Source organism: Prionailurus bengalensis, chromosome B4 (genome assembly GCF_016509475.1).
Source record: "Prionailurus bengalensis isolate Pbe53 chromosome B4, Fcat_Pben_1.1_paternal_pri, whole genome shotgun sequence".
Lineage (NCBI taxonomy): Eukaryota > Metazoa > Chordata > Mammalia > Carnivora > Felidae > Prionailurus > Prionailurus bengalensis.
This window is the reverse complement of record NC_057358.1, coordinates 77,732,624-77,758,819: the sequence shown is the minus strand read 5'-3', so window position 1 is coordinate 77,758,819 and position 26,196 is coordinate 77,732,624. Positions and strand designations below refer to the sequence as shown.

The 26,196-nt window shown below is 46.5% G+C and overlaps 2 protein-coding genes across 2 annotated transcripts in view; both read left to right on the top strand.

Moving 5' to 3' along the window:
- The window catches only part of GALNT6 (polypeptide N-acetylgalactosaminyltransferase 6), a 47,616-nt gene extending 36,891 nt beyond the window's left edge, over positions 1-10,725 (top strand). The window contains exons 12-15 of the mRNA XM_043563942.1: positions 940-1,047; positions 8,653-8,712; positions 9,391-9,473; positions 10,625-10,725. Coding sequence (XP_043419877.1) covers positions 940-1,047; positions 8,653-8,712; positions 9,391-9,432 — 210 coding nt within the window. The 3' untranslated portion in view covers positions 9,433-9,473; positions 10,625-10,725. The remainder of the gene's footprint in view (positions 1-939; positions 1,048-8,652; positions 8,713-9,390; positions 9,474-10,624) is intronic.
- On the top strand, positions 2,847-25,916 carry CELA1 (chymotrypsin like elastase 1). The gene is made up of 7 exons (XM_043563948.1): positions 2,847-2,850; positions 11,154-11,164; positions 11,603-11,728; positions 12,515-12,651; positions 13,905-14,050; positions 24,823-24,972; positions 25,762-25,916. The coding sequence occupies exons 3-7, from the start codon at positions 11,607-11,609 to the stop codon at positions 25,777-25,779; spliced, it is 573 nt and encodes a 190-aa protein (XP_043419883.1). The 5' UTR covers positions 2,847-2,850; positions 11,154-11,164; positions 11,603-11,606; the 3' UTR covers positions 25,780-25,916.
- The last annotated feature ends 280 nt before the right edge of the window (positions 25,917-26,196 follow it).

Here is a 26,196-nt window from a genome sequence, read left to right as displayed (position 1 = left end):
GTTAAAAAAAAATTTTTTTTTAAAAAAAACGACGGAGGGAGTGTGGAGAAAGTGGGCTCGGTCACACGCAGGGTCCTCAGGGCCCAGGTAGCGTCCGGTGAAGTCTTAGTTCCGGCTGATAGAGAGCTGGGGTTAGCAGTTGTGGTCCATGGCCATCTCTGTCGTGGCTCCAGTATTTTTAGGCCGAACCCAAGTAGATGAAGGTGAAGTCACTTATGGTTCCCGCCTGGCCTCCGTGTGCCGGTACATACACTGGGTGTGGGTAATCTTGCAGACCCTCTTCCCAAGTGGGTGGTGCCCCCACGTGTCTAGATGAGCCAGCTGGAGCTCAGCAAGTGTGTGACTGGCCCGAGCCCCGTCACTAGTAAATGGCTGGCCTGGGATTCAGACCAAGACCCTTCTGGCTTAAAAGCACAGGTTCTTTCTAGTATACCACACTGCCTCAGGGTACCGAATGTCATCTCTACAACACTGGTTCCAGACTAGCACTGCCAGTGAGCCTCCATACCCCACCCTACCCCAATCTTCAGGCCTTGGCTTAGGGGAAAAGGAACCTAATTTTGGGCCTGCACGGAAGCGAAGAGTCAAAATATGATCAAAGGCAGAAAGTGGGGGTATGCAGCAGCGGCTCAGGGCTCTGAGCCTGGCCGTCCAGAGGAGGGGTTCTCGAAAGCATGAGCCCCACGGTCCTGCCTTCCTCTAGTCCAGCCGCTCAGGCTGAAGCCAGCAGTGGGGAATTGCCACTGGCTACAGGTGGAAACTCAGGAATGCATCCCGTCAGGGTATCTGGCATCCAAAGAAAGAAGTTTGGAAATGTCCTCTTTGGGCCTTGCTGCATTTCCCTTGCTTTTTATGTATTGCCCCCTGTCTAATTCCCTGCCTAGTAGCACCGTTAGAGATCTGACGCCCAGGCTGACCCTTTGCTGTGTCATCTTTTAGGACCAGTTAATCAGGAACTCAGGATCTGGTACCTGCTTGACATCTGAGAACAAAAAGCCAGCCATGGCCTCCTGCAATCCCAGTGACCCCCACCAGCACTGGCTCTTCGTCTAAGCTCCTCATCACCCCCACAGGAGTTCCCACAAACCTCTCAGGAAACAGGACTTTGGGGAACCTGATGTTTGAGAACCTGATTATCAGCTTCTCAGTAGGCCTTAAAGATAGGTTTCTTTTTTTTTTTTTTTTTTTTAAGTAAAATAAGGTATTTTATTATTGTTTTAATGTGCATTTCTTGGTGATTAAACACTTTTTCCACAAGTTTTGTATAATTTTTTAAAATTTTAATTTAAATCCAAGTTAATGGGTGCCTGGTTGGCTTAGCCACATCCAACTGCAGCTCGGGTCATGATCTCACAGTTCGTGAGTTCGATCCCTGCATCGGTCTCTGTGTTGACAGCTCAGAGCTTGGAGCCTGCTTCAGATTCTGTCTCCTTCTCTCTCTGCCCCTCTCTGCTTGTGCTCTGTGTGTGTCTCTCTCTCAAAAATAAGTAAACATTAAAATAAAATAAAATAAAATAAAATAAAATAAAATAAAATAAAATAAAAATAAGATAAAATAAATAAATCCCAGTTAGTTAATATATAGTGTAATAACTGTTTCAGGAGAATTTAATGATTCATCACTTAAACTATAATACCTAGTACTCACCCCAACAAATGCCGTCCTTTTCTCTTTTTTAATGTTTATTTTTGAGAAACAGAGAGGAGAGAGACAGAGTGCGAGCAGGGGAGGGGCAAAGAGGGGGAGACACAAAATCCAAAGCAGGCTCTAGGCTCTGAGCTGTCAGCACAGAGCCCGATGCAGGGCTCAAACTCACTGGCTGTGAGATCACGACCTGAGCCAAAGTTGGATGCCCAACCAACTGAGCCAGGTGCACCCCAACAAGTGCCTTCCTTAATGCCCATCACCCATTTAGCCCATCCCCCCCCATCCACCTCCCCTCCAGCAACCCTCAGGTTCTATGTATTTAAGAGTCTCTTATGGTTTGTCTCCTTCTCTGTTTTTATCTAATTTTCCTTCCCTTCCCCTATTTTCATCTGTTTTGTTTCTTAAATTCCACATATGAGTGAAATCATATGATATTTATCTTTCTCTGACTTACTATTTTACTTAATACGTTTCTAGTTTCATCCACATTGTTGCAAATGGCAAGATTTTATTCTTTTTGATCCCCGAGTAATATTCCATTGTGTGTGTGTGTGTGTGTGTGTGTGTGTGTGTGTGTGTGTGTGTATACATCTTCTTTATCCATTCGTCAGTTGATGGACATTTATCCCATGGATAAATGCCTAGAAGTGCAATTGCTGGGTTGTAGGGTAATTCTATTTTTAGTTTTTTGAGGAACTTTCATACTGTTTTCCAGAGTGGCTGCACCAGCTTGCATTCCCACCAGCAATGCAAAAGAGATCCCCTTTCTCTGCACCCTCATCAACATCTGTTTTTTCCTGAGTTGTTAATTTTAGCCATTCTGACAGGCGCGAGGTGGTACCTCATTGTGGTTTTGATTTGTATTTCCCTGATGATGAGTGATGTTGAGCATCTTTTCATGTGCGTGTTAGCCATCTGGATGTCTTCTTTGGAAAACTGTCTGTTCATGTCTTTTGCCCATTTTTTCACTGGATTGTTTGATTTTTGGGTGTTGAGTTTGGTAAGATCTTTATAGATTTTGGATACTAACCCTTTATCCGACATGTCATTTGCAAATATCTTCTCCCATTCCGTCGGTTGCTTTTTAGTTTTGTTGATTGCTTCCTTCGCTTTACAGAACGTTTTTATCTTGATGAGGTCCCATAGTTCATTTTTGCTTTTGTTTCCCTTGCCTCAGGAAACGTGTCTAGTAAGAAGTTGCTGTGGCCGAGGCCAAAGAGGTTGTTGCCTGTTCTCTCCTCTAGGATTTTGATGGTTTCCTGTCTTACATTTAGATCTTGCATCCTTTTTGAATTTATTTTGGTGTATGGTGTAAGACAGTGGTCCGGATTCATTCTTCTGCATGTCACTGTCCAGTTTTCCCAACACCATTTGCTAAAGAGACTGTCTTTTTTCCATTGGCTGTTCTTAACTGCTTTGTTGAAGATTAGTTGGCCATATATGTGTGGGTCCATTTCTGGCTTCTCTATTCTGTTCCATTGATCTATGTGTCTGTCTTTGTGCCAGGACCATACTGTCTCGATGATTACAGCTTTGTGATACAGCTCGAAGTCCAGAATTGTGATGCCTCCAGCTTTGGTTTTGTTTTCAACATTGCTTTGGCCATTTGGGGTCTTTTCTGGTTCCATACAAATTTTAGGATTGTTTGTTCTAGCTCTGTGGAGAATCCTGGTGTTCTTTTGATAGAGATTGCATTGAATGTGTAGATTGCTTTGGGTAATATCGACATTTTAACAATATTTGTTCTTCTAGTCCACGAGCATGGAATGTTTTTCCATTGCTTTGTGTCTTCTTCAATTTCTTTCATAAGCTTTAGATAGTTTTCAGTGTATACATCTTTTACCTCTTTGGTTAGGTTTATTCCTAGGTATTTTATGGTTTTCGGTGCAATTGTAAATGGGATCGATTGCTTGATTTCCGTTGCTTCATTATCGGTGTATAAAAATGCAACCGATTTCTGTATGTTCATTTTATACCCTGTGACTTGGCTGAATTCATGTATCGGTTCTAGCAGTTTTTTGGTGGAGTCTTTCGGGTTTTCCATGTTGAGTATAAAGATGGATTTGTAAACCCAGTGGATATCAAGGCAGGACCTTCCTATTCCTTGCAGCATCACAGAGCCCATTCTCTTTGCTCCACATTGATGGAAGAAACAGTCAGAACATGTGATACTTGGCTTAGAGCTTGCCTTCTGTCCTAGAAACATACTTCCAAGCAGAGAAGGCAGGCTGGGTAGGGCCCAGGGCAGCAATGCTGAGTTCAAGAAAAGTACCTCTGAGGCCACGTCCTGGGTCCCTGGTCATGTAGAGCAGCCACAGAACTAGTGAAATAGTACAGAGGTCTACAGCAGTCTCCCTGCGAATATTGGAGCTGAGTAATTTACAGAAAGTACCCTAATAAGAATCCTTTAGCTTACTTCATCTGCATAGTAACCCTGTGAGAAAGACAGGAGGGGAAGCACCTTGCCCATTTTACAGATGAGAAAGTAGAGGCAGGGAGAGATAAAGGGGCTTGTCTGTAGTCCCACAGCTAGTGGATGGCGGGAGCAGAGACTGAGACTTGATTTGGAATGCCGGCTGAGCCAGCGTTCCTTCCACCACACCACAGGAACGCTAGACACCTAGCCATCAGCCTTCCCACTCTCTCTTCCCTCCATGCCGATCACTTCTGACTGGCGGGTCTCTGTAAAGCCTAGAACGGTGGAGCCAGGTAGCCATGAGGGAGGCCATATTTGGGGATCCTGGGATGTTTGTGTTGAAAGCCAGCTCATGGAGCCCGGGATTCTCAGGTCTAAGTCCTAGAAGCCTTGTTTCAGTGCCCCATCTATACTGTAGATGAAAAGCCAAGTGGCAATGGGTGAAGTTGAGGGCAGGTGAGGGCAATGCCCAGCAGCCCCTGAACCTCTAAAGGTCTGTGAGCACCATTTGAAACCATCATTATAGTCCAGCCCTATCGTTTTCATATTGTGAAACCGAGGCCAGATCAGGGAAGTAATTTGTCCAATGCCACGCAGCAAGGTATTGGCAACCTGAGGCCCTGGGAAGTCTGAGGAAGTAGGGACAGTGTGTAGAATTGAGCATGACTGCTTAACTGGCCTTGAGTGCCACATGAAGTTTCCACGTCGAGCAGACCCAGCATGCATGTCAGCTCTTCTCCAAGCAAGTTGGACCCCACCATACGTGGCCACCTTGTCTGAACTAGAGAGCCCAGCTGCCTAGAGGAAGACTCACACTCCTTTCAGAAGGGCTTCTGACTTTCCATAGCAGGCTGTCATCTTGGGCATTACCACAGGAGGGTGCCATGGGACCGCAGCTGCCTCTCCCTGCACAACTCCCACAGCAGGAGGTCTCCTAAGTTGCTGAGAGCCTTCAGGACCCTGTGGAGAAAACATTCTGGGGGTAGCCTGGCCAGAGGGAGAGTGGAGAGTGGCCAGGATGTGGCCAGGATGTGGCCAGGGGTGGGGAAAGTAAAAACTCCTTGCTGGCAAAAATTGGACACGAGGTCCCAGGGAAAATGAAGGGTTTATGGCATTGGTAAAGGAAACTTACCACTGGTTCCTCCTCCCCCATAGTGTCTCTTAGCTGATCTGCTGGAGAATCAGTTGGCTCAGGCTGTGTAGAGCCACACACATCACCTCTGAAAAGTTCTGTCACATCACTGTCTCTTGTCCCCAGACATCCCTGTGGCCCCTAATCTAGCCTACATAGTGTGTGTCAAGCCCATGTGGACACGAGCAGGTGTAAGATGCGGCCTCCCCTCCACGGAGCTCATACCCTAGAGCTGGCGAAGCAGCTGCAAGCAAGTCAGGACCAGCCTGGAGATGTTCAGAGATGCGCCAGGTGAGATGGAAAGAACGACTCCTTCCATTTAGGGGAGTCAGGGAAGGCCTCACAAAGATGGTGACCTTTGACCTTTGACCTCAGGGGTGGGTCCTTAGGTGGGATCCCACACAAGCAACCATCGAGATTCAGAAGAGTCACAGAGAGACAAAGGTACAAGTGGATCTGACAAACCAAGGGGACATCAGGGTGAAGGAGTGGTGGATGTAGAAGCTAGAGGATGGGGACCGCATTGTGACTTTCATGGGACCTAGGCCCTTTTGTCTTCATAAAAAAAAAATTTTTTTTTAATTGCGTTTCACAACCGCATTGGTATAAAAATGAATATAATCCAGGCCGGTGGTATTCATTTTATTTCTTCTGATTTTAAAAGAAATGAAAACTTTGTGGGCCCTAAAAGCATTGTGGGCCCTAGGCACTGTGCCTGCTGTGCCTATGGGATAAGTCGGCCTGCAGAACAGTGGGTTGGGACCCAAGTGAGAAGACTTTGAAGGCCATGCTAATTCGGGTAAACCATAGGGAGCCAGAGATCCCAACTCTAATCCTAGCTTTATCTTTGGTTGCATTAAGGATCCAAACATTTATCAGGTGTTGATTGTTTGCCATTTGTCCCATATCCTTCATGCTCTTATGGCTTCACTCAACAGCTCTCCAGCCAATATTACGATATACGCCCAACCAAGGTGGCCTGTTTAGTGCCAAGTTTCCTCACCCCTGTGCAAAAGCAGTATAATCTCTCCCAGGGGCAGTCAGCTAAGAGTAACTCACAGGGAATGAGAGGTGCAGCAGAAGAGAGGAAGAAACCACATACGACACCTAGAGAGTAGGTCCAGATTGGGGAGTGAGGGGAGGACTAGGGGAGATAGGTGGTCAAGAAAGAGGGAGAGGGCACTGATGGGGTGATACAAGACTTCGCGGCCTCCCCTTAGCTGGGGTTGGCCTCACCCTACCCCAGTATCTGCACTGTTCCTTAAAATTCACCCCTCTGCTCATTCTCAGAGTTCACCTAAAACCTTAACACCTTGCTTACATCTTGCTTAAAACCTTGATGCTGTGCTACTATCCCCTGGTTCCTGAAGACTCTCACTGTAGCGTTAAATGGCTGGTCCCACCTGGGGCTCTATTTCCGACTTGAAGAATATTGGCGCCATTGCCCAAAATAGCCAGATACCCCAGGAGAGATTCCTATTGTTAATTACAAAAGTAATGGTGTAGAGGAGCCAAACGATACCGAAAAACATGAGTTTAAGAAGTGAAATTGATCCTCACGATGCCTCCATACCTCTTGACTCATTCCCTAGAAGTACCAACTTCCGGGTATAAACCCTTTCATACCCTTTTTCTGTGAATAACAAGTACACACATACCCAGTACCGTATCATTTGCAATTTGATGTCTTCATCCAATATCCCAAGGACATCTTTTCATGTCAGTTCATTAAAGTCTAACTCATTCTTTTTAAAAGCTGGAGAGTGCCCCATCATTTGGTTAAACCTAATTTCTTTCACCTTTCCCTGCTGATGAACACTTGGGGTTTTTTTTCCCCAATCCTGCGACAACTTGGTGACAACCTCTACCATAACCCGCGTCCTCGTACATTTATTTTTGTGCCTGTGTCTGTTTCAAAAGGATTGCAATCCTAGAATTAGAATTGCTTGGTCAGAAGAAACACAATGCCTCAACATTTAAACCACAACTACTGTCTACGTCTGGCCCGAACGGTGAAAATGGGAGTGTGACCAGCAGTGGAGATGAGGCTGGGGCATGCAGACTAGGCACCGGTTGGTCGCAAGGGCCTTAAGTGTCGTCCCTGAAGACTTTGGTTGTTATGCAAACACAGATTGGGTGGCCCTAGGCCAAGGGTACGGAGGTGAGTGTGACATCGAAGGCGCCCTTAGAGGCTTACTTTGGAGTATGTGATATTGAGGGGTAATGTTTAGGTGGCCCTAAAGGCCTCCTCTTGGGCTTCTCATCCTGGAGCTAGAGCTGGCTTCTTAACTAGGGAGGTGGGGAGAGGATGGCCAAAGAGGCCCAGTTCCCCAGCCCAGCTCAGCTCAGCCTCTTCCCCATCTGCTTTTATTGGAATCCTGGCTGTCAGACTGGAAAGGGGGTCCTCCGGGTGCCCCGAGAGCCATAATGTGATGGCCCCGAACTCTATGGCATGGCCTACGGAGCTCCTTCCTACAGCTTTTTCCAGGCCTCTCTTGCAACTGCAGGCATGAACCTTGGATTCCGGAAAGTGTCTAGGCCACAAAGACCCCCCAGGTGAACCAGATGACTCTCCTGCCTCCCTCCAGGCTTCCTGGCTTCTCTCTGCCTAAACCACAGCCCCGCTCTTGGCCCTCTGCTCTGGGGCCTCCCGACCCAAAGTCCTCTGCCCGCCTCAAGGCGCCCTGCCCTGCCCCTCCCTCCTTTCTCCTCTCCTGACTTTGACAGTCAGGGCCCTTCATCACCTACAGGCCAGGCCTGTTCCTCACCTGCTCCCTCTGCCCTCCATGCTCACAGTGCTCAGACCATCTCCCTATCCTGGGGCTACCCCTTCTAACCCACCTCATGGTCTCCTTCTCTGGGAGCTCTCTGGTTGGCTTTCTGTCTGAGTCTCCCCAAACCTGTTTCTTAGTACCTTCTTCCACCAGAATTCTCTCCACCATCCCTACTTGGTTTAGTCCTCCTGCATTTACACCTCTGTCCTGGAGGCATAGCCCACCTTCCTCGTGGGGCAGGGGGAGGTCGTGGTCTCTTCTTTTTGCTAACTACTCTTCCCTCCTCCACACCCACCCCTTGCCTCCACCTCCTGGTGCACTGAATGGATCTCTGCACTTAACAGTGTCACCGAGGACAGTAAGGCAGTGACAGACTGTGAAGGGAGCACCCTGATGGGAAGACCAGCCCTGGTTCCCTCTCTTTTTTCTGAAAAAAAGAGTTCACTGGATGCCTTTCCACTGAAATGCAGATGCTTAAGTCAGCCCTAACCTGACCTTGTTCTGCCTTTGAACAACAGATAAATTAGTTTACTTGAAAATACATCTTTTCATTTGTGTTTCCACGTCACCTGTGATTTTCCCCGGCCTTCCATCTGCAGCCCTGACAGCTGGCAGCAAGACGGTCAGCAAAGCTGCTGATAAGAGGAGTACAAAGAGGGCTTGGTTCATGGCAAGGGGGCAGTGGTCTACTCGGCCGGCAACATGCTACGCTTCTTGGTGCTCGCCACCCTGGTCCTTTATGGTAAGTGGGTCCTCGGGCCTGACTTCTATAGGGCGGAGGATTTGGACAGCAGAGCCAAAAGCTATCCTGAAGCCCAGGCCTGCTCTCTATCCCAGGGTGAGATGGGACACCCTGGGGGTCTAGCAAAAACTTTACCCTCCTGGAATCCAGGGTAGGAGCAGTGAGGGCCACTCTCCATGCAGGACCCTCTGGATGGCAGGGCCTTGAGCCACGAAACAGAGAAGCCCCTTTCATGGGTCTGGGCTTCCTTACCACCCTCATTGACAGGAAGACATCCTCAGCAGGTGTCTGGCTGGGATGTGCACTGCCGTCCTTGCCCCCTGGAGAATCCTGCCAAAGCACCGTATGTGTGGGTAGAGGGGTGAGAGGTCACCTCGGGCCATTGGGATGACCCCGAGCAAGGCTGAGACCACAGGGAGCCTCTGGGGCCCTAGCCCAGTGATGTGAGATGGGTCCTTCGTAGCCTGCCAGAGTTCTGGGGACACCTGGGGGGTGGGGGAAGCAGAAGCCACTCAGACTCCCCTGTTTGGCGAAAGGGCTCCCATAACTCTCAGCTGGGCCCCTCACTTGCTAGGGAGGAACTGTGAATCCGCAGACAAAGCACAACAGCCACCCTGCCCCCCACCCTGAGCTGACCCCATGCTTAGTCATCACTCACTTTTCTTCTGCCCCACAAAGGACACAGCACCCAGGACTTTCCAGAAACCAACGCCCGGGTAGTTGGAGGGACTGAGGCCCGGAAGAATTCCTGGCCCTCGCAGGTGGGTGTTCCTTCACAGCCCCAGACTTCCAACAAAACGAGAGCTGCATGTGTGCTGGTATACAACATCATGTGTGTTTGTGCACATCCTTACCCACAAGTTCTCTGACTGTCTGGATTCCAGAGGTAAAAGGTTGAACGGGTCCAGGCTTAAGGTGGAAAAAGCATACAGAAGGTTTGGGGGAGGGGATCTGAACATCAGCCACACTTACTTTCCCAGGCACGCACCCAAACCCAAGCCACATGTATGTTCCCAGTGGCACGCACAAGACTGCATGCCAGACCCACAGCTCCGAGTACCAATACCCTGACACACACACACACACACACACACACACACACACACACCACTCCACACTGTGTGCCTCTGCATTCAAGCACACCCCCATCCCACCCCCAAGTAGAGCATGTAGCTTACTTGGCTATTTAAAGCGTTTCTACTTTCGTCACAGGGCAGCTAGGCTTTGAGTTAAGCAATTCTAAATGCGTAAAATTGGCAAATTAACTGGTGAATAACCACACTTTGAGAGGAATCACTCCAATTGGAATTCAATTCAGTTCACCGAAGTTTGCACCCGAATTTTCAGAAGTAGAGCGATGGTGGAATACGAGGTGCTGAGGAAGACATGAACTGATAAAAATTAATATTCCAGTGGTGGTTCTGAGTATTCCCTGAAGTGGGGGGACAGGACATGTCTGGAGGTCATTGGAGGGGGAGCTCTGGAGACCTAAGCCTATGGGCTTAGGTGATGGAGCCATTCCATGGCCACGTTTCCTTCCAAGAGGGAACGCAGGTCAAAGGACCTGGGTTCTCGGCCCTTTGCACCAACCCCGAGTGGGGATGTCAAATACGCTGTGTGTGTGCCTTTCCTCCCCCGTCCACGTACACAGCAAACATCACCCAACGGTGGAGCACTCCCTGCTGATCCCGGGGCCGTCTCCACACCCCTTCTCACCGCCACTCCGAGGAGCCAATAGCGACCGATCAGCAGAAACTGACAGGTCAAATGAAACCCATTTGCCATCTCTGGCCCACAAAGCTGGAGAATGTTTGGAAGGATGGAAGGAATGGAAAGAAGTGTAATATGCAGTTTGGGGCAAAGCCTTTTAAGAAACGCCAACCTCTCCCTGCTTTCTCTCCTCCCCTTCTAGATTTCCCTCCAGTACCTCTCTGGGGGCAAATGGTATCACACCTGTGGGGGGACCCTCATCAGACAGAACTGGGTGATGACAGCTGCTCACTGCGTGGACCGGTGAGAAAAACAAAACCCAGCTTTGCTGAGCCTCTGGAAGGGGAGAAGTCTGGCCTTTCTGGAGGAAGGTGTATCTTTGAGCACTCAGGACAAGCCTTTAAGGGGGTGTTGGGGGGCCTGTGGGGGGGTAGTAGACTATAATGAAAGGTACAGATTTTGGCATGGGGCAAGCTTAGGTTCCCATCCCGTTTCGCCTTCTACCTTTGTGCCTTTGGATGACTTCCTTAGCTTCTCTAAGCTCTCATTCTCTTCTTTCTAAAATGGGGTCATAATACCTACTTTGCCGAGTTATTGTGAGGATTAAGTAGGTAAATACTTAAGTGCCTGGTCAATGCCTGGCTGGCAATCATTTTTGTTCGTATGTGTCTTGAGCAACTATTCTCAAATTTGAGCATGGATCAGAATCACCTGGAAGGCACAGATCAGAGCTTCTGATCTGGTGGGTTCCGGTTGAAGGCTGATAATCCGCATTTCTCACAAGTTTCCGGGTTATGCTGGCGCTGCTGGCCCAGGGATCATGCTTTAAACTATTTCTTTATCCTTCCCTCAAAATCTCTCTGTGGGCTGAGAGCCATTATTTCATTTATGTTCACCATACCTCTCCCAGATTATGAGATACTCAGCCTCTGCTGCTAGGTTTTAAAAATGGGGCGGTGAAGTTGCTGGTAGTTTTTGTCACCGCCACAGGTTAGTAAATTCGAGAACAAGGGGGCTTGTTACTTCCTCGTCTTCCAGGCTTTTTCATCTGCCCTCTGCCTGGGCCAGTTACGATGAGTTCTTGTTCTAAAGATAAGATGTGAGATGGCTTCCCAACTTTTCTCTGAGGGAAAAGAGCCCCCTGGATCGCTCAGGGCTTCCTGCTCTTCTCTCGCTCCAGCAAAATGACCTTCCGTGTGGTGGCTGGAGAGCACAACCTGAGCCAGAACGATGGCACTGAGCAGCGTGTGAGTGTGCAGAAGATCGTGGTGCATCCCTACTGGAACAGCAATAACGTGGCCGCCGGGTAGGGACAGGGCTGGGCTGGCCTTGGGCTGGAGGTAGGGGGCTGACTGGCCAGCAACAGGGGCTTGGCTTCCCTCACGTTCATTCGGAAGGACTCTGAGAATTTAGCTTTTGGGAGGCTTGAGAATTTTGGCAGGCCTTTGTGACTTGTTTGATCTAGGCTGGTTTGCGTGATTGGGTCCCCTGAAACTCCTTCTCTGCAGCGTTCAAGGTTTCCATTTCTGCTGTTACTTAGTATTCATTTTAGGGAATCGACTCCGCCAGCAAAAGTAAATGTCTTAAAATGAATCTGATCTGGGAAAACTCGTGCCAGACTGAGCCGTACGCTTTGGGAAAGGAGGTAGTTAAAATGGTGGTCAGTGCTGGGGGGCGTGGGGGGCGGGGAGCGGGTTCAAGGAGCTGGGATATCGCCGCGGAGTTTTCAGACCCACGCGGCACGGTAGGTCTTTCTTCCCTGAGAATTCTTCTCTAAGGCCAAGATCACAGCACTCGGCTCCTTTCTGATTCCCCATTCATAACTGAGAGACGTAAGCCCCACTGCCACCACCGAGGTCGCAGAGGCCACAGCTAGACCACAACACCAAGACCTCACCAGCAGGTGCTGCTGTTCGACAAGTAATATCCTACAATCCAGCTGTGTTTGACTGAGTCGGAGGCCGAGCAAACCAGCCTCCCCCCTTCTCCGAGTTGTTCCTTTCGAATTCTATGGGCACACAAAGGCTTAGTGAGGGCCGCCCCGCGCGCCGACCTTGACGGAAGGTCTGAGCAGGCTCGTTTCCTCCCACAGCTATGACATTGCCCTGCTGCGCCTGGCCCAGAGAGTTACCCTCAACAACTATGTGCAGCTGGGTGTCCTGCCAGCGGCGGGAACCATCCTGGCCAACAACAATCCCTGCTACATCACAGGCTGGGGCATGACCAAGAGTAAGTCGCCTGCGTTGGCAAAATCCACCACACGGGGCTTGAGTAGGTAGCTGGGCTTCTAGGGAGCATTTTTCTGTAGCCCTAGGTCGCAGCCCTAGTCAGGGACGAGGAACCAGAGATCGAAGAACTGGTGCGTGAAATCGAGCTAAGAATAGGCCATGGAACAGTCGAGTCAGAGATTCATAGAGTCTTATAACTGAGAAACAAAACAAAACAAAACATACCACCTTCCCTCACGGCGTATTTTTACAAGCCTCTCACCTAACCCTAACCTGAGGAAACTGAGGCCCAAGAAAATTAAGACCACATGACTGGTTAGTAACTAGTTCGCTGGAGCCAGGACCCGGGTATCCTGGCTCCCACTCTGGTGGTCGTTACACCATCACGCTACCTCAGAGTCGCCGGGCTGTGGGTTGGGGTGAATAAACCAGAGGTAGCCGTAGGTCCAGAGGAGTGAAGGCAAAAGAGAACTCAGCTAGCTCTCTTCTGCTCATCGCGGGAAGAGTTCTGGTAGGCAATGCCATCCAGACAACACAGAAAGGTAGGACGGGTTATGAGCAGAGATGGTTAAGAAGGGCAGGGACATTAGGACTGACACAGACATCTGTCAGCCAGGAGGCAGTATTTGAGCTCTGGGGGAGAGGCAAGGCCTTGCCACAAGCAGCCAGTCTGCTGGGAAAACCTGGAGCTGACAGAGAGAGAGAGAGAGAGATGCTTCTAATGCAGCTGCTCTCAGTTCACTTAATATCACAGTGGTTCGACCTCCTGATCTCTACAACATGAAAGCATCGTTGTAAGGATGCAGAGAAGTAATTCATGTGCAAAGGCTTTGAAAAGTCCAAAGAGCCAGATAAAGGAAAGCTGCAGCAAGCTCTTAGGAAATGAAAAGAAGGGTGTATGGTCCCGGTTCTGCTTCGTGGGATTTACAGTGTGAAGTGAAAGCAGGGGAGTTCTCGACAAATACGACCATTCCGGTGACTTTAAAGTGCTTTCCTTTTTTTAAGCAGCAGTAGGGAGATTGGAGGTTGGTGGTTTGGAGCTTGGGAACAATGATCAAGGATGAGCCCTGAAGGAAGGGGCCTGTAGCTTGCATATAAAGTGGGGAGGGGAGAGGATCTGTGGCACGCCCTGGAAGGAGCTTGCCCTGAGTTCAGCTTTCACTGGAGCTTGGGAAGGCTTGGGAGGGTGTGGAAGGCTCCCCCCGCCCCCGAGAGGGTTTGGGGCTGACCTCTAACGGTGTGTGTCCTGTTCAGCCAACGGGCAGCTGGCCCAGGCCCTGCAGCAGGCTTACCTGCCCAGTGTGGACTACGCCACCTGCTCCAGTCCCAGCTACTGGGGCTCCACTGTGAAGAGCACCATGGTATGCGCTGGAGGAGACGGAATTCGCTCTGGATGCCAGGTGAACACACACAGGAGGCATCAGGAATCGCAGGCTGGGCCCCTCCCCTCTTGGCCTCCCAGCCCCCGCCCCCAACCTTTTCCTCACTCCCTTTTCCACACCTGCTCCCACCCCCTGTCCAGACTCCGCTTGCTACTCTGGCGTCTCAGTGAGAATGAGTCTGTGCCGGGAACTTGGCACTCAAGGAATCTCCTGAAATTCACCTTGCCTAATGCCCTGACCTCAGAGGCTTGGATGTGGTCCAACATTTGAGTGTTGGTCTATGTGTGCATCCTTTGGAAGTTGTTTGTCACCTAGACTGTTTACAGCCTGGAGTGGTGGTGGTCGTAACTGTGAATAAGAAAGCTCTGTTCCCATCGATCCCAGCTTTCTTTGTACCTCCTTCTCCACCAACCCTTTACCTCAGCAGTATTTCCAGGAGTGTATACGGATGAATGGGGCAGGGGAGAGCGCACAAAATAGTGTTATAATCATTTATATATATATGATACATGGGAGCCTCTTCTCTTTAGACAAAATCAATCAGCAGTGTACCATCTTATAGATTTCTTGATGCAGTTCAACAAATGTTCTTGATTACCTATCAGAGGCCAGGCACTGTGCTAAGTGTTAGGGATACAAAGATGACTCAAATACAGTGTTTTAGTGGAGGAATGGCAGGAGCAGACATATGATAGAACGTGTAATACAACGTGAGTAAGTGTCATAATAAAGATACGCGTAGGGTGATATAGGAGCCCAAAAGATAGGCACTTACCTGTACCTGTTGGGGTCAGAAAAGACTTGCTTCCCCCTAAGAAAGTGGAGCCTGTAGTGAGTCCTGATGGTTAAATGGGAGAAAGCCAGGCATAAGGGGGAAAAGCTGTTCAGAGAGAGAGAGAGAAACAGCATGAATGAGGGCATGGGCCAAGAAACCATCTAGAACACTTAGAGAATTACAGGGCGTTCCCTACAGCTGGAGCAGAGGTCAGAGCCCACAAGCCTCCAAATCCACGGCCTGTTTCTCTGCAACCATTCTATAGAATGCTTTTTACATTTTTAAATGGTTGGGAATAAATGTACAAAAATAATGTCATGACACATGAAAAATATAAGATTCTAATGTTCATTAAAGAGCATTTAATTGGAACAAATACAGCCATACTTGTTTATTTACATATTATTCACAGCTGCTTTGATAGAGTTGAATAGTTGAAACAAAGACTCCACGGGCTGCAGAATCTAAAATGTTTACTATTTGGCCCTTTATAGAAAAAGTTGGCTGACCCTTGGGCTAGAAATAAACTATTACCATACCAGAGAAGGTCTGGAGAGGACACTGAAGGCAAGCAGGAGCCACATGACTTAGGGCTTCAAGTGCCATGTGCAGGGGAAGAAAATTTTTCCTTCTTCCTTCTAGGTTCTTTGGCTCACCTAATAATTAAATTGACATAGGACAGATTAGCAGGAGAAAAATGAATTTAATCTCGTATGTGCAGGAGCTCATAAAAATATGAGACTCAAAGACCTTTTAGACAAAGAAATAATAAATCTGTGAAGCATTGGCAAGACAAAGAAGTTTGGGTTTGGTGCAAATTAGTGAAGACCCAACAAGGTGAGGTAAGAGGGTTTGTTCTATAGCCCTGAATTCCCTATATCCAGCCGTAAGGATGTCTCCTTACCTCCTGGTGCGGGGGGCGGGGGTACCTTTCACATGGGACATTTATTTTCTGCTTTCCGAGAAACAAAGTAGGGTTAGAATATCCTTCTTACATTGTCTGTGCTTAAGTAACTTTAATTCAAAATAATCGATGTCCCAAGGTGGTATATTTTGGGGCAGCCTGCCCTAAATCTCCATCACATGCTTAGGGACATGAACTTTATCTCTTGGGCACCGGGAAACCATTGAAGAGTTCTAAAAAGGAGAAGAGCATTATCAGAGTTGCCTTTTAGAGGTATCGTCTAATGACAAGGTAAGCGTGTCTTTGAAGAGGGGAAGGGTGGACGAGAGACAGGTTAGGAGACTATTGTAATTATCTAGGCAATAAATTTGAGGGCTTGAACTAGGGCAGTGGAGAGGAGGGAGAAAGAAGGAGGATCTGGAGTGACTTCCAGGCATCCGGTTTAAGTGATTTAGGGGAGGGGTTTGCTGCCTCCAATGACAGAAGGTTTATAGGATTTGGGAAAGAAGGTGATGAACTTGATTCTGAACCAGTTGAGTCTGAAATCCCAATGGGACATTCAGGTATAATTAACCAGTAAGTAATTAGATATAAAGAAGAAGAGAGTGTGGGGAGAGCTGGGCTAGAGATACAGCAGATGAGCTCCACTCCCCACCCCAGCCACCCCCATCCTGCAGGGGAAAGGTTGTAGAATGAGAAAAGAACAGTGAGTTGAGGAAAAACTATGATAACATGAATACTTGAATGCTGCAGGGGTAGGTGGAGGACAAAGAACCCATAAAACCTAAGAGGAATGAGAGGTGATAAGGGTTTTCCAGAGTCTCAGGAAATACTAACGTGTCATACACAGTATGACACAGTGCATCCAGGAGCCACAGTAGATCACTGAAGTGCCGACTTGGACAGTTGGTGGGTCACTGGTAACTGGCAAGACCAGTTTCAGTAGACTGGAGGGGGCAGAAGTTTTAGTGAAGGTAAGAAATGAAGAGGCAACAAGAAACATAGTAAGGAATGGAGAATGCTCTTCCAAGAATCTTGGGTGAAAGAGAGGGACCAAAAAAAAAAAAAAAAAAAAAGTCTGGTAGCTTTAAGGAGGATGACAAGTCATGGAGGGGCTGAATATAGTATGTTAAAATTGAGTGTGTTAATAGGCAGAGAAGAAAGCATCTTGTAGAGTCAGCGAGAGGAAATAACGGATAGCACAAGATCCCAGAGGAGGAGCGATGGAACCAAGAGCACAGGGAGAGAGACACCAAAATGTGCGCGGATATGAAAGAGTGTGCAGGCTGGGTGGCTGGAGCATGGCAGGTGTTTGCATTATTTTGTCTATGTACTTATGAAATAGGAGTCGGGTTGGATGCTGATAATGAAGGTACAAAGGTTGTATGGGTCTGGATTAATTCAAGTGAGTAGGACGATGACTGACCTCCAAGATGTTACTGATAGAGTGAGGTTGCAGACCGCACAATGACCAAGTGAGCGTGTGATTCACTCCATTTTACTCAAGACCCAGTTGCAGGGATGTGTTAATCCAGGGCTGGGTTTTCCTGCATTACTGGACCTAAAGGACAAGACTGCAGACCAAATGCAAGGTCCGAGCTAAGTGGAAAAAGAGAAGCCAGCTGTAGGATGGTAGGCTGACTGAAAGAGTAGAATCAAAGGACCAAATGTTTCTGGTGAGCACCTAGAACCATGGAAGTAAGGTGACCAACTCACCCCAGTTTGCCCAGGACCTTCCTAGTGTGAAAACATAGAAGTCCTGTATCCTGGGAGCCCTACATGCAGGTAGAGACTGATAGCTAAGCAGTTCTCTTCCAGGTCCTCACCAGCCAGCTTCCCCTATCACCCTAAGGTTTAACCTTTCTGAGTTAATTCACTTTCCCTCTGCTCTCTCAGGGTCTTAAAGTCTGAATAAGTAGAGTACTTTTCTTTCTGCAGCCGCTCTAAACTGACAATTCTCTGAGGCAGTTGTGTCTCCAGATCCCTTGCCACTGGAGTTTCCCAAGAGTGTATCTTCTGGGTTTTCAGACTTCTGGGTCCCCCGACTCTTCACCTCAGAATGGATCCACTCATTCCCACCGAGCTCCTCCCCAGCTCTTCCTTCTGCCCTCAGATCCTCAGCCACACCTTCCATCTCTCCAGAGCCTGTGTCTCTTTTCAAGTCAATTAACATAAGATGGTAGTGTTATATGTAATTTAATTACCTTCCATTCCTCTAGCCCAGAAACACTCTCAACCCTCTATTAGAATTTGGGTGGAAGATTTTTAAGTTGTTTTGTTTGATTTGTTTTGAGTGCAGTAGTCTAAAGAAAACATCCTCTTTTCCTAAGCAGTAGTTGGGGGTGTGGTACGGCTAGTTCCTTTTTAAAAGAATCATCCCCAATTTGAACTTTTGGTGTCTTTTCCTTTTAAGCTTCAATTTTTAACGAGGCTCTATGTATTAAATTGCTTAAGGTGACAAATAAAACTATGAGTTTAATGATGGAAAAGAACAATCATTGTGTTCCTTCCACTCTTGTAGATCTCCCTCCCCAGAAGGGACCACTTTCAACTCTTGTCAGCTGATTCTTTTGGGGTCTCCATACCTCTATAAAAATAAATGCTTGTATTCCTACTTTTCAGTTCAGGCATTATGGGTGATGTGGATCTCTCTTCCTTTTTCACAGAGGTACCTGTTAAATAACAAAAATTCAACTGAGTAAATTTGAAGATCAAAGTGGCTTTATTCAAGGACTCAGGAATTGGGGAGCACCCCATCTAGCAAATAGAAAGGAGCTCCATCAAGCTGCAGAAAAGGAAAAGTTTTTAAAGGCAGAGAGTGGGCTGGAATAAAGGAAATTATTAGTAAAGAATGCCTTGTTTTAGGCAAGGTTGTCCTCCCAAGGGGAACAGAAAGGGTCTCTTAGCAGATTACCTCCTCGTGCTGACCAGGAAATTCCAGTTTGGCTGGCTGAAGGTCACGTTTCTGAAAGAAGCTGAAGCTGCAATTAGATTAGGTGTTAAGTCTCGGTGGGGTTTAGCACAAGTGACTCAGTTTTGGATTTACTGTCTCCTTAACAATTCCTCGCTTTTGATCAGATTCTCAGCTGACAGGTACGATAAAAATTTATGGCATTAGTGCTACTCTCAGCAACTGCCCTGTAGTTCTCACAACTTTTTGTGAAATTTTGTTGATCCTTTGTGTGGTATTCACAGGTCATATGGTTTTTTGCTTATCTCTGTGATATTCACAGACCATGACTTCAGGTTCAACGATCTGTAAGTTGCTCGTTCTCTTCATTCTTTTTCTGATGTTCCTGTTTTGGGGAGATCATTTTCTTGGTGGTTATTGGCTGTGAACATGCATTTAAAACGTTTGACAGAATAACAATGGACAGGAGAGACTATTATCTACTGTGAGACTACTATAAGTACTGTGAGACTACTATAAGCAGAATAATTCCCAGTGTTTAGAATGCACTTTGGAGCCATGGTCCCCAACATCCAAACCAATCAAAATCAAGTAAGTCAAAGAAAGACCCTGTTGTAGCAGTCACCCTTGTAAACCACGTTGGCTTGCTCAGTGATCTTACGTAATTGAGTTTCAGCTTCTCCAGAAGTGTTAATCCAGCATAACAGGTGGTATTGGCCACAGTACAGACATCCCCTCACTCAGCTAAAGATAATTAAGGACTATCCTATCATCAAGAATAACTTATGGGGCGCCTGGGTGGTTCAATCAGTTGAGTGTCTGACTCTTGGTTTTGGCTCAGGTCATGATCCCAGGGTCACGGGATCAAGCCCCGCATTGGGCTCTGTGCTCTGTGCTGAGTGTGGAGCCTCTTGAGATTCTCTCTTTCTCTCTCTCTCTCTCTCTCTCCCTCCCTCCCTCTGACCTTCCTGACTCACTCTCTCTCTCCCTAAAAAAAAAAAAAAAAAGAACTTTGGCTAGAGAGTCTAAGGATTTTTATTGGGCAGCTATTGTCTTGGCAACAGATTCTACAATATCTTTAAGAGTTAAAGAGAGGTTTCTGATCATATGCTCATGTACCTTTACTCCTAACCAGGGAAGTGTAGCCCTGCCAAAGGAAGTGAATCCTGAATCATGAAAAATTCCTTTCTAACTCAATGATCTAACTCAATGATTCCTTTCTAACTCAATTCTTTCTCCAACTCGGTGATGTAAATCCAGGGCAATTGTACAATGAGGTGTCTTAGTTCATTTGTGGAAAGCCTAGGGGCACAGCTGGATAACCTAAAAGGCATTTCCTGGCTATGTGCTAGCCATCTTGTCATTCATAGGCCCAAGGGGAGTGATAATTACCACAAAGACAACCCCTCTCAGGGCACAAAACACTTCTCAGTAAGATGGCACTGTTAATGGATTCATTCTCAGGGATTGTTGCCATTTGTCCATTTAAGCCAGGGGTCAGTTAGGTCTTCTCTCAGCCTGAAATAAAAAGTTGTTCTAAGTTCCAGAGGTTATCCCCCTTAGCCATGGCCCAGGAGATATGGATGATGGCATTATCTTTCTAGGCCAGCTCCGGAGTGAAGGAAAGAAAGGGAAGAAGAAAGGGTTTCGTATTTAGTCAGTTAAGTATGAAGTCTTGATCTGGCATCTTGGGAGGAAGCAGTCTACCTCCATGTCAGCTACTTCTCTTCCTAGTCACTTTGACTGGATCATCTCCAGTGTTTGTGTAGGACCTGATGTCAGGTGGGACCTTCTTCAGCTGTGAGATGCATGTCCAAGTCCCTGGAGTCTGACCACCATCTGGGTGGTGAGGAGGACCTGGGGTAGTCCCTTCCAAGGACTTTCAGGAGCAATCTGTGTTCTTATTGATTCCAAATCAAAAGGGTGAGAGAACATTGGAAATGTTAATTTGAAGAGCCAGAGCCAGATTTTTTTAGGAAACTAGAAGAATTCAGGATCCAGTTTATAAGTATGTAATAGAACCTCGGAGACAATTAACAGGATTAGAATCTAATACAGATGATAGTGTAAACATAAGTTCGTCTCTCTACACTTACCTTCATTTTTTTACAGAAGAATTAGTTTGTTTACATTAAACTTTGCCTGATTATTTACATAAGTGCAGCAAGAATAGTGACTGACCACGTAAGTTCTTTTTAAGACTGCTTTGCTGGAATCTTACAAGCAAAGTGCCAGGTCAATCTTTCCATGAGGCTTTATTGGCTCTGTAAAGTCAACCTTAGTTTCTTTCTTTCTTTTCTTTCCTTCTTCCTTCCTTCCTTTTCTTTCCTTCTTTCTTTCTTTCTTTCTTTCTTTCTTTCTTTCTTTCTTTCTTTCTTTCTTTCTGTTTTGAGAGAGAGAAAGAGGAGGGGCAGAGAGAAAGGGAGAGAGAGAATCCCAAGCAGGCTCCATGCTGTCAGTGCAGAGTCCAATGTGGGGCTCGATCCCACAAACTGTGTGATCGTGACCTGAGCCGAGATCAAGAGCTAGATGCTTAACCAACTGAGCCACCCAGGCACCCCAAGTTGATCTTAGTTTCTTGAAAGTGTCTGGTTATATCTGAGTCTATGTATAATGTTCTCAAATATGGTATTCCAGTCAGAGCTTTGGTAATATAACCAATGTTTCTAATTGTGTCTTGTTACAAGGAGATCAGATTCTCATTGAACCTATGTAAACAACTCACTGTAGCTTCCCTGGAACAACATGGGCTTGAACTGTGTGGGTCCATTATATGTGGATTCTTTTTTCAATAAATATACAACAGTAAGTGTATTTTCTCTTCCTTATGATTTTCTTCATAACATCTTATTTTCTCTAGCTTACTTTACTGCACGAATACCATATATAACACATCTAACATATAAAATATGTGTTAATTGTTTCTCTTATCAGTAAGGCTTTTGGTCGATAGTAGGCTACTAGTAGTTATACTTTGGAGGAATAAAAAGTTATACAGGGATTTTTGACTACACAGGGAGAGACAGTCAGTGTCCCTAACCCATATGTTGTTCAAGGGTCAGCTGTATATTGTCATGAAAAGAATACCTGAGAATTTTTTAATTCTGGAGGGATCAGGTAGGGAAAAAACAAGTAAATGTTTCACCTTTGGTCATAAACGTATATCTTACTAAATTGTTGATAGCTTAAGAGAAAAGATAAAAAGGTTTCCTAAAATCTGGAGAAGAAAACATTAGACAACCAGTAGTGTTTTAAACAAGAAGTCATACAAATGATAATCATCCTCTTCTCCTCAATTCACTCATGCCCATGTAATTAACATCTGTCCTATTTGAATCCATTTTTCCCACTAGTTCTGGAAGTTCTCCCCCAGTTCAGTTGCTTGATCTGAAAGTTATCAGGAACCTGTATTCTAGAGTACCCGTTAGATTCTTTTCCATGAATTTCTCTGAGGATAAAACACATTTGCAGGAAGCTTTTGTAAAACAGTAACTCTCTGTACATGATAAAAGACCAGAAATGCCCATTATTAAAGATGTGATGGGAGTTCATTCTTAATGGAATTGACAAAGGGAATTACCCATGGCCCTTGGAAATGGTGAGAAAGACAGTAAACTCAGTGTTTGCAGAGTTTTATGCCTGTTTCTTGGTGTCCCCAAAGCTGTCAGAAGTGCCCTTTGCTCTGGCCTCTGCCACCAAATCTGTTAAATAACAAAAATTCAGCGAGTAAATTTAAAGATCAAAGTAGCTTCATTCAATGATTCATGAATCAGATAGCATCTCCTCGAGCGAACAGAAAGCAGCTTCATTGAGCTGTGGCAAAGAATGCCTTGTTTTAGGCAAAGTGGCCCTCCTAAGGGGTCTATCAGCACATTGCCGCCTAGCGTTGACCTAAAAATTCCAGGTTGGCTGGTTAAAGGTCACATTTCTGGGAGAAACTGAAGCTACCGTTAGGTTAGGTATTAAGTCTTGGTGGAGTTTAGCATAAGTGACTTTATTTTGGGCCTGCTGTCTCCTTTTTAACAGTTGGAACGTTTTGGAAGAGTGCGTTGTGATCAAAAGCAGCATTATAAGTGAGATTACATATATCTTCATGGAGTTGACGGCTGTTCCTGGCTGTCTCCATCCTTTCAGAGACAGGCTTGGCACACACAAGCACGCATATGCTCTATTGTGGGTCGCTAGTCCTGTGTTCCTGTATTTCTCTTTCTTCTTTGATGCTGCAAATCCTTCAGTGAGTTCATGAGAAAGGGAAGCGTTTTTGGGTTTTTTTTTTTCCCGTTCCTCCCCCCTCCCCTTCTGGCCACTACCACTCTGTTCTCTGTATCCATGAGCTTGTTTTGTTTTGTGTTTAGATTTCACCAGTAAGAGGGATCATCCTGTATCTGCCTTTCTCTGACTGCTTTCACTGAACACACTGCCCTCAAGGTGCATCCACATCGTTTCAAATGGCAAGATTTCCTTCTGTTTTAAGGCCTGAACTCTTATCCATGTTGTATTCTAAAATCACTTTTCATTTCCTGCAGAACTTTGTTTTCCCTGGAGTTAAAAACTGTCTTTAAATCGGCAAAATATATGCCCATTTTATCACTGATTCGGCCCCACACTTCCCCCCTAATTTGTTAAGTGACTTCTTTTACCCTCTCCTGACCCCAGTACTTTGTGTTTTTGTATGGGTTTATTTGCATTCGTCGTGAGAGAGCCTTGGTGGGTTTTTCTCATTTTAGAAACTCCAGAACTTTGGTTCTGAAAATGTTTGTTTGTTGATGACTTCTTTCCTTCCATTTTTTATAGTCTCTTTCTAGAACTTCTGTTATTCACCTATTTACCTCCTTAGACGGTCCTCTTATTTTCTTAGTTTCTCTATATTTTGTTTGTTTGTTCTACTGTATCTTCCAGTCCTTCCAACATTTCATTTCTACTATCATACTCATAATTTCCGAAGGCTCTTTTTGTTTTCTGAATGTTTCATTTTGCAGTATGCTGTTCTTCCATCATGGATGCAATACTAATCACAGCTTTTTATTGCTTGTTTCCTTCTCCCTGCATACCCTTGGCTGCTCCTTCATTTTTTGTTTATTTCTTTGTCTCCTCGTTTTGAATTCTATTTTTATCTTAGAGGCTTTCTTCAGATGTGTGGTACTCCTTGACCATCTGCTTTCGTTTCAGAGTGAGGTAATAAAAAGCTGATCAGTAGCCGTGAGCCTTCGGTGGGATTCATCCACGCTGAACTGGTCTGTTGGGTGACCTAGTGAAGGTCTGGTGGTTTCAGTGGAGGACCTCTAATGGCAGGATCTTTAGGTCTTCCTTCTTGTGCTGGTCAGATTTTCCAGAGAACTGTCTTTTGATTTTCTGTCTGGAATTATAGAACTGGCATCCTGGGAGCTGAGTAAGGAGGAGCGTGTCCAGGTAAACCCAGGTTCCTCTGATTCTAAGCCTGAGCATGTAACCATTACCCAATGTATCATTTTCTCTCCCCTTCACCCCAGTTTAGTTTCATGTGTTGACTACTTACCCTGTGTCTAAAGGCTAAGTCTAATTAGAACCACTGGTCTAAATGCTGGGATGAAGACATCATGAGGACACCCTACTCCCCCCACTCCCAGGTTCAATTTAAGTCAATAAAAGCTATTGAGCCTAAGATATTCAAAGTTCTATGCTAGCACTGTGGAGAGGAAACGTGTCAGTAAGACACAGTCTCAAAAAGCTGTTTCAAAAAGCTCATAGATAGGTGTGGCCGGTAGAAACAAATTATGAAACCAAAATACAAGGCAGAACATGACCTAAGTGCAGCAAAAGAAAGGACAGGAAGATGAGATTCATCTGGATTGTGGGGATATGAAGGAAGTAGGGATTTGAATTGGAGCTTTAAAACTGCACAGGGTTTGCGTGCAGAAGTGGGGTATAAGCAAAAACAAACGTCCAAAGATTTTAAAATGAAGTTTTAGGGGCGCCTGGGTGGCGCAGTCGGTTAAGCGTCCGACTTCAGCCAGGTCATGATCTCGCGGTCCGTGAGTTCGAGCCCCGCGTCGGGCTCTGGGCTGATGGCTCGGAGCCTGGAGCCTGTTTCCGATTCTGTGTCTCCCTCTCTCTCTGCCCCTCCCCCGTTCATGCTCTGTCTCTCTCTGTCCCCAAAATAAATAAACGTTGAAAAAAAAAATTAAAATGGAGTTTTAGGACCCTCCTTCTCCTCCCTGCAGGGTGATTCTGGGGGCCCTCTCCATTGCCTTGTGAACGGCAAGTATGCTGTCCATGGAGTGACCAGTTTCGTGTCCAGTCTGGGCTGTAACGTCTCGAGGAAGCCCACAGTCTTCACACGGGTCTCTGCTTACATCTCCTGGATCAATAATGTAAGTGCTCTCAAATGACAGGTTGAAACAGGGTCACCTGGAGACCCATACACTGGCGGGGCTGGGGAGCGATAATCAGACAGGGAGGCCATCATCTTCCTTACCACATTCGTTTACTCCTTTCCCTTGCCTCCATGATGCATCTCCCCTCAATAATGCTGCCATCCCAAGTTCCCCTCTGCATACCCGCTCAGCCGACATCACCCAAGTGCTTACTGTTTAGGGTAAGGTGGTGACAACAGCAGACCTCAACCGGGCAGATGGCAGTGCTATCCTAAGTCAAAGCCAAGAGAAAAACAGCTTCAGAAAGTCCTGCGTGCACCTGGAAAAGGGAAGAGTCACTAACATTTTCTCCCATGAGCTCTTTCTAAGGGCATTATGAGAATCTGCTCTACCCTTTAGCAAGAGGTTTTACTACCTTAGATGATGCTTGAAGGTTAGATGAGGCTTTACCTACACTGACCTAGTGGTAGCTTCACAATCATCCCACCTATGCCCTCTAGCCTTCAAACACACTCTGGAGTCTCGTGGCGTGAACTTTGATTCACAACCATTTCAAGGCCTATTCTTGCCACTAGGTGCCACATATGTGCCTAGAACATTGAATTGTCCTGACACAGCTGAGACCTACTTCCTACCATACACCTACCCTCCCTCCCCTGCCCCCCCTACTCCCTCAACTCCCCTCAGAAACCCAGGGCCGGGCTACACTCAACCAGGAGCCCTGAAGAAAACAGAAGGGAGGGAGGCAGAAGTTACTGACTGTGGACATATTGGCTTTTCCTTCAGGTCATTGCTTCCAACTGAACGTCTTCCTGAATCCCATGGCCTTCCCAAGATGATGCTTAGACCCACGAAAGGACTTGAGGCCATCAAGGAAAAAAAACATTCGGGGAGGCCATTGAGCCAGATCCAGAAAAGCAAATAAAACTGAATATGCATGATCATCCTGAGTCTTTTTGTTCGCCATTAGGCCCTCTAGAGGAAATGGAGTTATAGGACCCAAGTTGGATTTCACATTTCTGTGCTGGATCTTCTGTTTACTGCCATTTCACAAACTACGCCAAGTGGGAGTGGTTTTACGTTACTCTTTTTTGCATCCTTTTAGGACCCACCTAGCCATTAATCTGCCCACCTGGTATTTTCTCCCATGTACATTTGCTATATGCAAAGGCACAGAGTGCTTTCGAATGTTCTTGAGTGACGAAGCGTGCCCTGACTCTC